Below are 12,208 nucleotides of genomic sequence, written 5' to 3' on the forward strand. Positions count from 1 at the left end.
AGCGCTCCCCTGGCCACACCCTCCGCCTGGACTCAGCCACTGCAGCTGCCCTCTCCGCACGAGGCTGCCGGCGGCTCGGGACCACCAGCTCTGACGTGAGTCTCTCCTCCGATCTTCCTCCGTCCGCTCCCCTCTGCCCAGGGGCCGGGCTCAGGTGGGTAGAGAGCGATCTTCTTGGCGCCTCTCCGCGCCCCCCCCCATGCATGCTCCCTGTCCCTCCGGCTCCCCAGTACCTCCGCTTGCGGCATTGCTTCTCTCCTCCTGCCTCAGTCTCCCCAGCTCGCCTCCATCCCTCTCACCCTCCCAGATCTGCCCAGCATCCTGCTCTATTGTCCCTGCAGGGAGGCCCCTAACACCAGCTCACTTTTTCCTCTGAGATCAGGAGCACATTACTCACTCTTCCTCTTTCCCCCTCCTAGCTGACTCCTCTGCTCTGAGGACTGCCCCGGAGGGAGGGACCGAGGTCCTCAGATCTCCTCCGGTGCCCCAGATCCCTCCCCTCGCCCTGCACGGTCAGTCCTGCCTAGCCCTTGAGTGCTTCTCTGCCTCAGCCCCGTGCAGTGGCTGCTACTTGAAGCCTGCTTTAGTCTGATGCTTCTTGTTTTCTTTGGGGACCTGCAGAGGGAAAGAGGGAGTGACTGCTGGCGATCCCCACTTCTGAGACCCTCCCCCTGGCCCTCCTTCCCGCAGCCAAAGACCCTGGCAGGGGTCTCTGAAGCCAGAGGTGCCTGCTCAGGGTAAGGAAGGGGGCTGCAGGGTCCCCGCGGGTTGCCCTGGGCCTGCCTCACTGACATCATGGCTGACCCCCGCTCTGGCTTGCTCTAGATGTCGCCCTTTGGTCGCCTGTGTCTCCTGGTCTTCGTTGGCCTGATTCTCCCCACCAGAGGTAAGGCCCAGCCCTGACTCCACCCTGCTGCAGAGCCCTCAGCCCCGCTCCGGGTGCATGTGTTGCTGGGTGGACGGCTGGTGACTTTGGACGCTCTGTCCTGTGTCCTCAGTCCCCTCCTGAGCTGGCACCAGGAAGTGGGGGCCCCAGTAAGGGGGCCAAGGTTACACCCTGTTTAGATACCTCAGACCTGGGTGGCCGCTTCCAACGAGTCTGGCCAGGGCCTGTCCTGCTGAGCATCCTCCATTTCACCTCCAAGAAGGACTCAACGGAGTTTGATTTGGCGGGGAGATGGGTGTCGGTTTCCTACTTGGCAGCCAGGAACGCAGGACTCACAGCAGAGCAGCTCCCTGGGATCCCCGGGTGATATATGATTAGGGAAAAGGGTGAGCTGGGGCCAGTCCAGGAGTTGGAGATGTCTCACCCTTACCTGAGAAGTGTTTTCTGAAGGCAGTCCCTGTGGGGGGCCTTTGCAGGTGCTTTCTACACGACAGGTGCTTGTTTCAGCTCCAGCTCTACTCTGTGATGCTGTTGTCATGACCATTTTACAGATGAGGAAACTGAGGCCCAGTGAAGGAAAGTGCCCTGTGCCAGAGGCTAGTGAGTGGAGGGGCTGGGCTACAACCCTGGAACCCAGAGCAAACTCTGCACTGAAGCTACCCCACTTCTCTTTGATGAAATGGGTTTCCTGTGTTCATTCAGTCATTCAACAAGCGTTCACTGAGCAGATCCTATTCTAGGCACTGGGAAAACAGCAATTGCATAAAACAGGAGCTCACATTCTAGTTGGAAAGACACACAGTAACTGACACATCAGTAAATTATATAGTATGCTAGAAGGTGAAAAGTGCTATAGAGAAAAACAGAGGAGAGAAATGAGGATTGTTTAAATAGGGTGATCAGGTAAGACCTCACCAGAAGGTGACATTTGGGCAGACACTTGAAGGAGAGGAGGGAACAAGCCAAGCAGGTATGTAAGGAACGAGTGCTGTCTGGAGAATGTGAGTGACAGCAGGCAGGCCAGGGTTCAGGTTCGGGTTTGGGTTAGGGTTAGGGTGGGAAGGGGCAGGGTGGTAAGAGGAGAGGTCAGAGAGGTGACAGGGGACCGGGTGGAGGGGGGACTTATGGGCCAGGTGAGGACTTTGGCTCTTACTAGGAGTGAGATGCAGCCAGAGGAGGGCCCTGATCTGACTCAGGGGTTCACAGGCTCCCTCTGGCTGTGTGTGGGGAGCAGACTGTAGGGGCGGGATGGGAGCAGGGAGACCAGGGAGGAGGTTGTGTGATGGTCCAGGAGGGAGAGCAGGGAGGCTGGGCCAGGGTGGGGGACAGTGGCTCTATCCAGCACTGACTGCATGTTAAGCAGTGCGGGAGACCTCCATCTCATTTCACCCTCTCTACGGTCCTGAGTAGTAGATTCAAGTATTATCCCCACTTTGCAGATGAGGCAGCCGAGGCTCAGAGAGGGGCTTCACTTGCTCCAGGACTCACAGCAAGGAAGTTATTGGGAACAGATTTTGAGATCAGGGCCCTGGCTGAGTCTAGCACCTGGGCTCCTAGGCTAAACTGCCTCTCTCACCCCACAAGGATGGGTACGGAGAGGCAGCTGCAGGTCGGGTGCTGGGGTATTAGCATTTCTTAAAACACTTCCACCAAAGCTGATCACACATCTGTCTGCTGCTCCGCCAGCAGACAGGACTTCCTGGTTATCCCCCAAAGTTTCAGGAGGGAGGGCAGGGTAGGGGTTTCGGTGAGAGAAGGGGGACCAGAGGCTCCTCCCTGACTTCTCATCCTTGACTTCCCAGGACAGACATTGGAGGAGGCCATATCCATTACTCTAGCAGACCCAGTCACTGAGAACGTTCATGCCCTGACTCCAGCCCCAGGTGAGGAAAGAGGGACAGTCTGTCAAGATCCTGTCATTGCAAATAACAATGGCAACAAAAACCTCCAACTTGGACCAAACGGGATTGTTTGGATTTGTGTAACTGAAAAGTCCAGGGGTAAACCTTCAGGCATGGCTCCGTCTAGGCTCAGATTATGCTATCAGGAACGTGTCTCCATCTCCCGGTTCTGTTTTCTCTGTGATGGCTTCATTTTCAGGCAGATTCTCCTTTTATGGAGCAAAGATGGCCCATAGAGACCTGGAGCTTCTATCCTACCTGCTAAGAATCCAGAGGAAAGAGAATTTCCCCTTCCCCGATCCAGCAGATGCCCCAGAGCTGAGTGTCAGTGACCAGGCTCAGGTCACACACCCACCTGTGAGCGGATCATTGTGGCCACAGGCATAGAAAACTCATTGGCCAGACCCGGGTCTCGTGTTTAACCTCCAACAGGGCTGGTGCCAGGCCCATTGAACCAAGTGGACTGACAGTCAGGGAAGGATGGTTCCCCAAAGGAAGTTCAGGGGGCTCTTACCAGACGCGGGTGTGTGCTGAGTAGGGGAAAAGACATCTGTGGGAGGGGAGGGCCTGAGGCCAGGGAGATACTGGCATCCCATCTGGGCAGTTAGCAAATGGCTGGATTAATTCGTTTCCATGACATCAAATTTGAGTTGCTATGGAAATCCCCCTGTACCTCCAGCCATGCACCTTCTCTGCATCTTCTCTCTTTTCTCTTCCTGTTTCCGGACTCCAGACACCGTCCAACCAGAACTCCAGCCCACGCCTCAGACTTCAACCCTGCAGGCTGGTAATGAGTTGGGCAGGGCAGAGGGTGGGGAGGTGGGCCTGGGACAGACATTGTTGCCCCTCTTCCTCTGACACTCTGGGTCCTTGATTACCCATTTCAGTCCCCCAGTGCTGAATCCCCAGGTTTACTTTGTCGTGGGGCAGCCAGCTAACTCCATTCACTTCTTGTAAAAATTGTTTGAAATCATGAAAAATAACATGCCTATAGAAAAATATAAAAACCATAAGTGTACAACTTAAATTACTCTAAGTTGAACCCATGTAACCATGAGCCAGGTCAAGGAATAGAGCTTTGCAGACACCCCAGAAACTCCCTGTATGCCAACCCCTTCATTTTCTTCCTTTTATCTCTTTATCTTTTTCCTTTTTTGAATTTTCAAATCATTTCTTTCACCCTTTCTTGGAATATAACAGCATTCAAAAAGTGTTCACCAGTTTTGTCCATTAATGTTTAGTGGTACATAAACACGCTCTCCTTGGAAATAAAAAGAATATTGCAGGTAAGATGAAATCCCTTCATCCACTCCCCATTCTCATTCTCTTCTCCCTCTCTGAGAGGTCCCCACCGTTAGTGTTACATTGGGAGTAGTTCCCCAGTGATACTGCATCACGTGTGTATTAACTGGGGAAAACATACTAATTGGGAGGTGTCGTTGTGGGAGCTTAAGGGTACTGTATGACTGTTGTTCAGCAACTTGCTTTTCTTCCCCATGCAATAATGTGTTTGGAAGCTCTTCCCACAGTCCTATAGAAGCATCCATGTGGGTCTTTTTCACTGCGTGGCATTCTGCAGGGTGCCGGTGCACAGCTGATGAAGCCATGCCCATCTTGATGAGCACATTGGTTGCTTCCAGTGCTTCCTGTTGCTTGCAGTGCCGCAGTGAGCAAGCCTGTCCCCTCCTCCTTGAGCACTTATGGCACAAATTAAGTGCCGGTCATGGTTCTAAATATTTTACCCTCATTCACTCATTCAATCCTCACACAAACCCTCTGAGGTAGAAATGAGCATTAGCTTCGCTTTACAGGAGGCTCAGAGTAACTCACCCAAGGTGTCACCGAAAGTCAGTGACACGGCTAGGATGAGGGTCCAGGAACCTGGCTCTAAAGTTTACCCACGACACGGTGGGGCAAAGGCACACTGATTTGCCCTGCCACCAGCGGCGCGTGAGAGAGTCCCCCTCTCTCATCCCCACAGCAGCACCTGTACATGGATGTCTTTGATTTTTGCCAACTTGAGGAGGGGAGAGGGCCCCTTGCTGCTTTCTGCAGGTCCCTGATTCGCTTCTTTCTTACCCTCCCCTCCTTTCTCTTCCGACCTGAGTAGAAGCAACCCCGAACCAGATGGAGATCCACACCCAGCAACCGACGGAAATGGATGTGCTTCTAACACCAGGTCCGGGGACAGACAAGAGCAGGACGCAAGGTAGAGCCTGGGACTAGAACAGCAACATACGAGTTGTGTTTAATTCTCCATCTAGGTCGGCATTTCCCTGAGTACGTTTCTCAGAGCACCTGTTTGGGGAATTAATACATTTTTCAAAAAAATTTTCTCGGTTTGCGGTCAAAGGTATTCGGGAAACTCTGAGTTAAAGTTAAACACGTTTCTATCTGGCAGGACTTCTCAGAGTCGTAATAAAGCTTGTTTGTAGCAGACATCCCAAGGGGGAGCATCTAGTTTGCAGCGTTTTCCAAACTTGGTAGACTCAGGACCCCTCTTTATTCAGATCCCTTCGAAGGGCTGGTGCGGGAAATGTACCTGCAGGTGTTTCCTTGGTGTAGATCTTCTTAATGTTAGAGCAGGAGCTGTTCAGTTGCAAAACTCGGAAAACCCAACTGGAAAAAAAAAAAAAAAGATGTATTAGCGATATACGCTCTGTAAAGTACAGAGGCACCAATTTCAGGCACAGCTGGACTCAAGCACTGTCATCATGACTGACTTGCTTCCTCCCTCAGCTCTGTTTTCTTCATTCTCAAGCGGCTTTTCCCCTCTTAGTGACAAAGGTGGTCCCGTAGCTCTAAGTTTAGGCTACAAACTCAGCAGCTAGAGTGCATCTCTAGCTGAAAGGCCTAGAGTTGACTCTCATTGGCCCAGCTGGGGTTATGTGCCTATGTCTGACCAATGGGAGCCCGGGAAATGAACAGCTCTGACTGGTCAGGCCCTGAGTCTGTGCCCCATGTGTGATCTGCATAGACCAAGAGTCAGGGAAGAGGTGGCTCCCCTCAGGACAAGGGAGTTAATGTTACCAGAGGCGTGGGAAAGGGGGATGAGCAAAAATAAAGGTAATAGGGGGTCTCTAATGCCTGTGTGATGATCCGTATTTGAGAGGCAGCCCCCACTGGAAAGTACTATAGGTTAGGCCACTCCCAGGCTGAGTTGAATGCATGGTTGCTCAGACTGGGCACTGCACAAGAGCACTACCTAGAAGGTCACACCATTCTGCTTGTAGATTTTTTTATCATTGTTACAACTTCCCAGTGATGGCAGTAAAGCATCTCCTTCTGAAAGAATCTGTCTATTAAAACAATTTTACAACAGATGGGAATACGGTGTCTTGGGGAAGGGAGCTTATTTTATTTTGTACAACAGTGGGGTTTGGGGGTGTAGCAGCTGTTTCCACATTTTCCAAATGAGAAAACATCTTCACATCTCTGGATTCACTCACTCTGACTCCTTGCTGACCTGGGTTACCCTATGTGGTATTCCTTGTTCCTGGTTGTACGTGATGGAAATTCAACTGGGTCGAGGGGGGTCAAGGAGCCAAGTGGTAAAAGGCACTGCTGAGCCCAGCGCCCCCAGAGCCTCTCTCCCTTCTTCATCTTTGTCTCTCTTGCACTGGAGCTTGTTTTCCACCTGGCAAGGAGATGGCCAGCTCAGAACTTCCGTCACCTAGCGTCCACTCAAAAGCCCTACTTGGAATTTGAAAGGTAGGGAAAGGTGAGACTGGGTCACATGCTCCCCCTTGTGGCTGGGTTACAACAGGAGACCCAGATGGTCTGGGGAAGCAGGAACATTTCCCCCCAAAGAAAGGGGACTGTTGCCAGAAGAAGGGAGGAGTGAGAGCCAGGTAGACAATAGCAACAGCATGCTAAGGGTTTGCTCCATGCGGGACCCACTGTGCTAAGCTTTCACGTGGTCACTCGTTCACTGCTGACAGCTACCCTATGTGGGAGGAGCTGTCAGTACCCCATTTTACAGGGAAGGGAACTGAGGCCCAGAGAGGTTACTTGGCTGGCCCTAGGCCACACAGTGCAAAGTGGCAGAACCAGAATTTGAGCCCAGGTTCCCACACACCGGAGTGGCCGGGGGGCGGGGCATGAGCACCACATACCACTGAGGCTGTGTTTTATTACATGTCCTGTGGTCCCTCCATCTTTACCCTGGATCTGGCTCATCCCTTTTCTTGGAAGAACTTTTCCTGAACATCTCGTAATCGGTTCCTATTTAGGGAACGAGGTGCTGAGGCTGGCCTGGGGAGCCAGGTCATGAGACAGCTTCTCTGCATGCTGACTTCACACCGGGGCATCAGGCAGGGATGGCCGCCTCACTGAGGACATTTCTCAGTGCCAGAGCGGCAGGTCTTCCCTTGGGTATTGAATTTTTTTTTTTTTAAAGAGAGGAACCCGCTGGTGTTTCTGGTCTGGGAGCAGAGGCAAAATTCAACGTGTTTTCTAACAAGCATCTCCAGGCTCTGTAACTGGGTCAGGGTTCTGGAGGCCCCTGTGTGGCTCTGACAGATGTGACCCTTTATTCCTGATCACGGGGTGGTCCGGGAGGTCCTAGGAGAGGAGCCAGGGGTTCCTCGGGAGTCGGAGCTGTTGGTCCTAATCGGGGGGTGCAGGCTTATTGCAGTATTTCCATACCTGCCACTCCTGGCTGCCTCTGTGGGTGGGAGGCGGGGATACCTGGCCTGCGCCCTGAAGGTAGGCGTGGGAGAGGGGCTTCTCCCAGACGCAGACGTTCAGTTGTCTTTTGTTTCCCTCCACGGCTCACTCCTGCCCTCCACCATCTTCTGGCCACTCTCTCTGCTGATTCCACTCAAGGCCCCACGCCCCCCAAGACTCAACTCCCACGCAAAAACGTCAGGACGGACCCCGCCCCCCGGCAGACTGGTCAGTAGCTCCCTTCCCAGACTGGACACAGGCTATCTCCTACTCACTGTGTGTTTTTAGCGCCTCAGTACTGCCCAGCACAGAATAGTGCTCAGTAAACAGGGGTCGGGCGAATACCTGACTTCAGGGCTGGTGTTCTTGTGGGTGGGCACAGGGTAGACACACAAGAAATGTCTGAATAGATGAATGAATGCATAAGTGAGTGCTGCATGCCGACGACCCCCAAACCCAATGGCTAATAATGACAATCATTTAGGGACTTGCCTGGTGGGCCAGGGGTTAAGACTTGGTGCTCCCAACGCAGGGGGCCAAGTTTAATCCCTGGTCAGGGAACTAGTTCCCGCATGCCACAACTAAAAGAGCCCACATGTCGCAGCTAAAAGAGCCTGCATGCCACAGTGAAGATCCCACATGCCGCAACTAAGACCGGACGCAGCCAAAAAAAAAAAAAAAAAAAAAAGACAACCATGTATGTAGCTCTCAGGTTTGCAGCTTAGAAGTTTAGTCTGGGCTTGGCTGGGTGCTTCTCTGGTCTCAGCTGGACTTACCTGTGCACTGGAGATCAGGTTGGGGTCAGCAGGGAGCTCAGTTTGCAGGGGCACCTTGATTCTTCCCCTCCCGGTCTTATCTTCCACTTCCTGTCCAGCCAACCCCAGTGAACAGATGGAAATGATACACCCACGGGTCATATAGAGAGTTCATTCGTTCATTCAAGCAATATTCGTTGAGCATTTATTGTGTGCCGGGCACTGCTCTAGGTGCCAGGGGTACAGCAGCGAATGAGACAGACAAAAATCTCTTCCCTAATGAAGGAAAGGTTTTCATGGGGAGAGAGAGACAATAAATAAGAATCATAATAACTATATATGAGGTGGTTTTAAGCTGCTATCAAGAAAAACGAAGAAAAAAAGGAATAAAAAAGAAAAATGAAGCAGGGTTAGGGTGAGAGAACGACTGGAGAGTATTTTCTGTAAAGGGCCAGGGAGACCTCACTGAGAAGGAGCTGAGGGGGAGCCATGTGGCCACCTGGGGAAGGGAGCTTCAGGCAGCAGGAGCAGCCAGTGCAAAGGCCCTGGGGTGAGAAAGGGTCTGCATGGTCACCAGCGGGGGTGGGGGGGGGTGGGGGTGGAGTCCAGTAAGTGAGGGGGGCAAGTGAGGAGAAAAGGTTAGAGGTGAAGGGAACCAGACTGTGTGCTGAGTAAGGACTTCAGTTTTGCTCTAAGTGCACCAAGGCTGAAACCCAGGTGTCTCTGCTCTGACTCTGACTCTCACTCACCGATTCACTCCACAAACCTTTGCTCCCTTCTGTCCCCTCCAGGTTCAAGCGAGGACGACCCCTTCTCCTATGGTAAGTTACCCATGGGAGGCTGTGGGGAGAGGAGGGTGCAGGCCCCTCTCGCCACACGCTTCCATTTCTCTCTCTGCAGATGAGGGCACCCTTCGGAAACGGGGCCTGCTGGTGGCAGCCGTGCTGTTCATCACCGGCATTGTCATCCTCACCAGTGAGAACGGGGGTTGGGGGGGAGGGGCATCAGGACTGGGAGGGAGGAGGCCTTGGCTTGGACTCTGACGGAGGGTAGGTTCTTGAAGGCCCCTGAGCAAGGTTGTTTTAAAGGAGGCATATCCATATAAGCCTCGCCAGAGTTCAGTGGCTTAAAATGATAACCATTTACTGAGTTCTCAATTCCGCAATTTGGAAACTTAGGCTGGGCTCAGCTGGATGGTTCTTCTGGTTGCAGCTGGATTTATTCACGTGTCTGAGGTCAGCCGCGGGTCAGCAGGGAGCTCTGCTTCTATGGGCACCTCAGTTCTTCACCTGGTGGTCTTCTCCAGCAGGCTAGCCTGCGCTTGTTCACACAGCGGTGGCAGGGGAATGCAGCTCCCCAGGATTAGCAATAGCGGGAAGCTTTGATGGCCCCGGGCTGCATGAGTGAGGAGTGGTAATGGCTGCGCCAGGGCCTGATGAGAGATGGAAGTGGAGGAGGGGGCCCCAGGCAGGAACTGTGGCTTCAGAGAGAGGTTTCCAGCCGTGCCTCCTGGTAAGCCCACCGGGAGGGAGCGGGGCAGGGGTCGAGGGGATTGGATACCTCAGCCTCTCTCTCCTCCTGCCCTCCTCTCTCCCTCCAGGGCCTGTGGGCTGCGGCCTCTCAAGTCAGCCTCCCAGGGCCCAGTGTCGAGCAGGGAAGGGGGGCAAAGGGAGATTAACAAGTGGAGAAACTAATTTTTTAAGAAGTTTAAAAAATGTTACAGATTAAGGGGCTTCCCTGGTGGCGCAGGGGTTGAGAGTCCGCCTGCCGATGCAGGGGACACGGGTTCGTGCCCCGGTCTGGGAAGATCCCACATGCCGCGGAGTGGCTGGGCCCGTGAGCCATGGCCACTGGGCCTGCGCGTCTGGAGCCTGTGCTTTGCAACGGGAGAGGCCACAACAGTGAGAAGACCACGTACCGCAAAAAAAAAAAAAAAAAAGTTACAGATTAAGTAAAACACGAGGGCAACCAGTTTGCAAGCTCTCAGTTAAGCTGTACAACCCACGCCAAGTTTTATGAGTGACCTCTCTTGTCCAACTTCCTTATCAGGAAAATGGGCACAGCCTCAGCTTTTTGCTTTAAGGTGGGAGACGGAACACTGATAGAATTAAAAAGAGATCGCTGATGCGTTTCTGATCCTGTTGAATCAGGGAGTCAAGCACTGTTGCCTCAGTTGTTCAACTTGTGCTTATAGATCCTGACTTAGTGCCAGACCCTGTTCTCTCCCCTGTGGGAAAAGTGAGGCTCAGAGAGTTGAGAAGTTTGTCCAAGGTCACACAGCACAGAAAAATCAGGGAATGACTGGACCCAGGTCTGTGTGAGGGCAGAGCCTATATGTTAGCTCTGGGGCCATAAACTGTTCCAGTGACATTTGTGTGCACCTACTCTGTGCCCAGCCTGTGCTGTGATGCTGGGGGCCCTGGTCCCCACCCTCGGAGGACTCACAGCTGGTGGGGGGATGACAATAAACAGCTCAACACATTAATGAACAGAGTGGAGCAGAGGTACAGGAAAAGAGAATTACCAGGAGGAAAATAAAGATGGATTGAGAAGGATGGGGAGAGGTACTCCCTCTAAAGAGGTAAAATCAGAATGGATTCTGATAAGGAAGATGATTTTTAAAAACAGGTAGAGGGAGCAGCAAGTGCAAAGTCCCAGACGCAGGAATGAGCTTAGCGTGTTGCAATAACCACGGGAAGAGGCTAGGGTGGCTGGGGCAGTGTGAGCAGGAGAGGGGTAGGAGGTGAGTCTAGAGGGACAGGGAGGTGTAGGTAAGGGTGGCAGCCAGGAGATGGGAGAGGGCTGTTTTCTGAAGTCCCCTTTGTTTTCTAAGATCCCCCTCATTTGCTTTGGCCCAGCCCCCTGGCCTTTCTGCTCTCCCTTAACCCCACCTGTCTACTTCTGCTTCAGGGCCTTTGCATTGACTGTTCCTTATGCCTGGAACACCCTTCCTCCATATGTCCATGTGGCTCCCCCCTCACCTCCTCATTGAGGCCCCTCTAGTCACTGCCATGAGGATGCCCTCAGCTCCTGGGTCTCCCTGCATCCTTCCTTGTTTTATTTTTCTTCCCAGCATGCACCACTGTCTGACACATCACTGTATGTGCACTTGACTTAGTTCTTTTTCTCATTGTCGGTCTCCCGCACTAGAAAGCTCTACTAGGGCAGGGATTTTATCCATTCTTGCTCCCAACTGTGTTCCCAGTGCCTAGGTCACTGCCTGGCACAGAGTAGGTGCACAATAAATGTTTGCTGAACACATAAATGACACACAAGCTAGGGCTCCTCTGCGTAGGGGTGGGGGGAGGTCCCCCCTGCGGACCTTTGCACCAGCTCTTCCCCCATCAGCTTCTTGTCACTTGCTCAGAGTTGCCTTGGAGCCTCCCGAGGGGAGGCTCGTCCTCCGGCACCCAGATCACCGCAATAATCGATATTGTTCCGACTCATGACTGAACCATTTCCTTCACCTACAGGTGGCAAGTGTAGGCAGTTGCCCCGGTTATGCCGGAGTCATGACAGATGAGTCCGTTGGAAGTGGGCGCTGATGACCCGATGGGCACCCCGAGACTGAGCCCCCGCCGGCTCACCGTGCCTGGCCTCCTCCCTCCCCTCGAAGGACCTACAGACTAGTCAACAAAGCCCAGCCTGAGAGGTAGGACGTGGATGGAGCCAGAGCCGGAACTGGTGGCCTGAGCCCGCTACTCTCCCAGCCCTGCCCTCCCTGAAGGCTGACTGGCTCCCCATTTATCCATTCTGTTCCGACAAGAAGTAAAGCGCTGTGGTCTTTGCGCCATGGTCTCTGATCATTCCTGAACGGGGAGTGGAAGAAAGCAGCAGTGGCTGGGGCAGGGACCCCAGGAGTAAAGTGAGGGAGTCACAGACTCCAAAGCCAAGCTGGGGGCCGCAGTGAACGAAGCCAGCCTGGATGAGGTGGGAAGGATGGGGGCAGGGGCGGGCCGCAGGGGAATCTGGCCAATGGGAGGGTCAGTGTTGGATTC

The 12,208-nt window shown here is 53.3% G+C and overlaps 1 protein-coding gene across 3 annotated transcripts; it reads left to right on the plus strand.

Moving 5' to 3' along the window:
- The first annotated feature begins 13 nt into the window (after nucleotides 1-13).
- Nucleotides 14-11,999, plus strand: FXYD5 (FXYD domain containing ion transport regulator 5). Of its 3 annotated transcripts, none has more exons than XM_033845007.2 (10): nucleotides 130-154; nucleotides 622-737; nucleotides 826-886; nucleotides 2,689-2,769; nucleotides 3,521-3,574; nucleotides 4,898-4,996; nucleotides 7,615-7,683; nucleotides 9,002-9,031; nucleotides 9,111-9,185; nucleotides 11,684-11,999. In XM_033845007.2, exons 3-10 carry the CDS (start codon nucleotides 826-828, stop codon nucleotides 11,731-11,733), a joined length of 519 nt encoding a protein of 172 aa, XP_033700898.1. In that variant the 5' UTR covers nucleotides 130-154; nucleotides 622-737; the 3' UTR covers nucleotides 11,734-11,999. The 3 variants fall into 3 exon arrangements, with proteins under 3 accessions (XP_033700900.1, XP_033700898.1, XP_073652711.1); XM_073796610.1 differs by lacking the exon at nucleotides 130-154 and adding an exon at nucleotides 420-512; XM_033845009.2 differs by lacking the exon at nucleotides 622-737 and having other exon boundaries at nucleotides 14-154.
- Nucleotides 12,000-12,208: the final 209 nt, after the last annotated feature.

Source organism: Tursiops truncatus, chromosome 19 (genome assembly GCF_011762595.2).
Source record: "Tursiops truncatus isolate mTurTru1 chromosome 19, mTurTru1.mat.Y, whole genome shotgun sequence".
In the NCBI taxonomy this organism is placed as follows: domain Eukaryota; kingdom Metazoa; phylum Chordata; class Mammalia; order Artiodactyla; family Delphinidae; genus Tursiops; species Tursiops truncatus.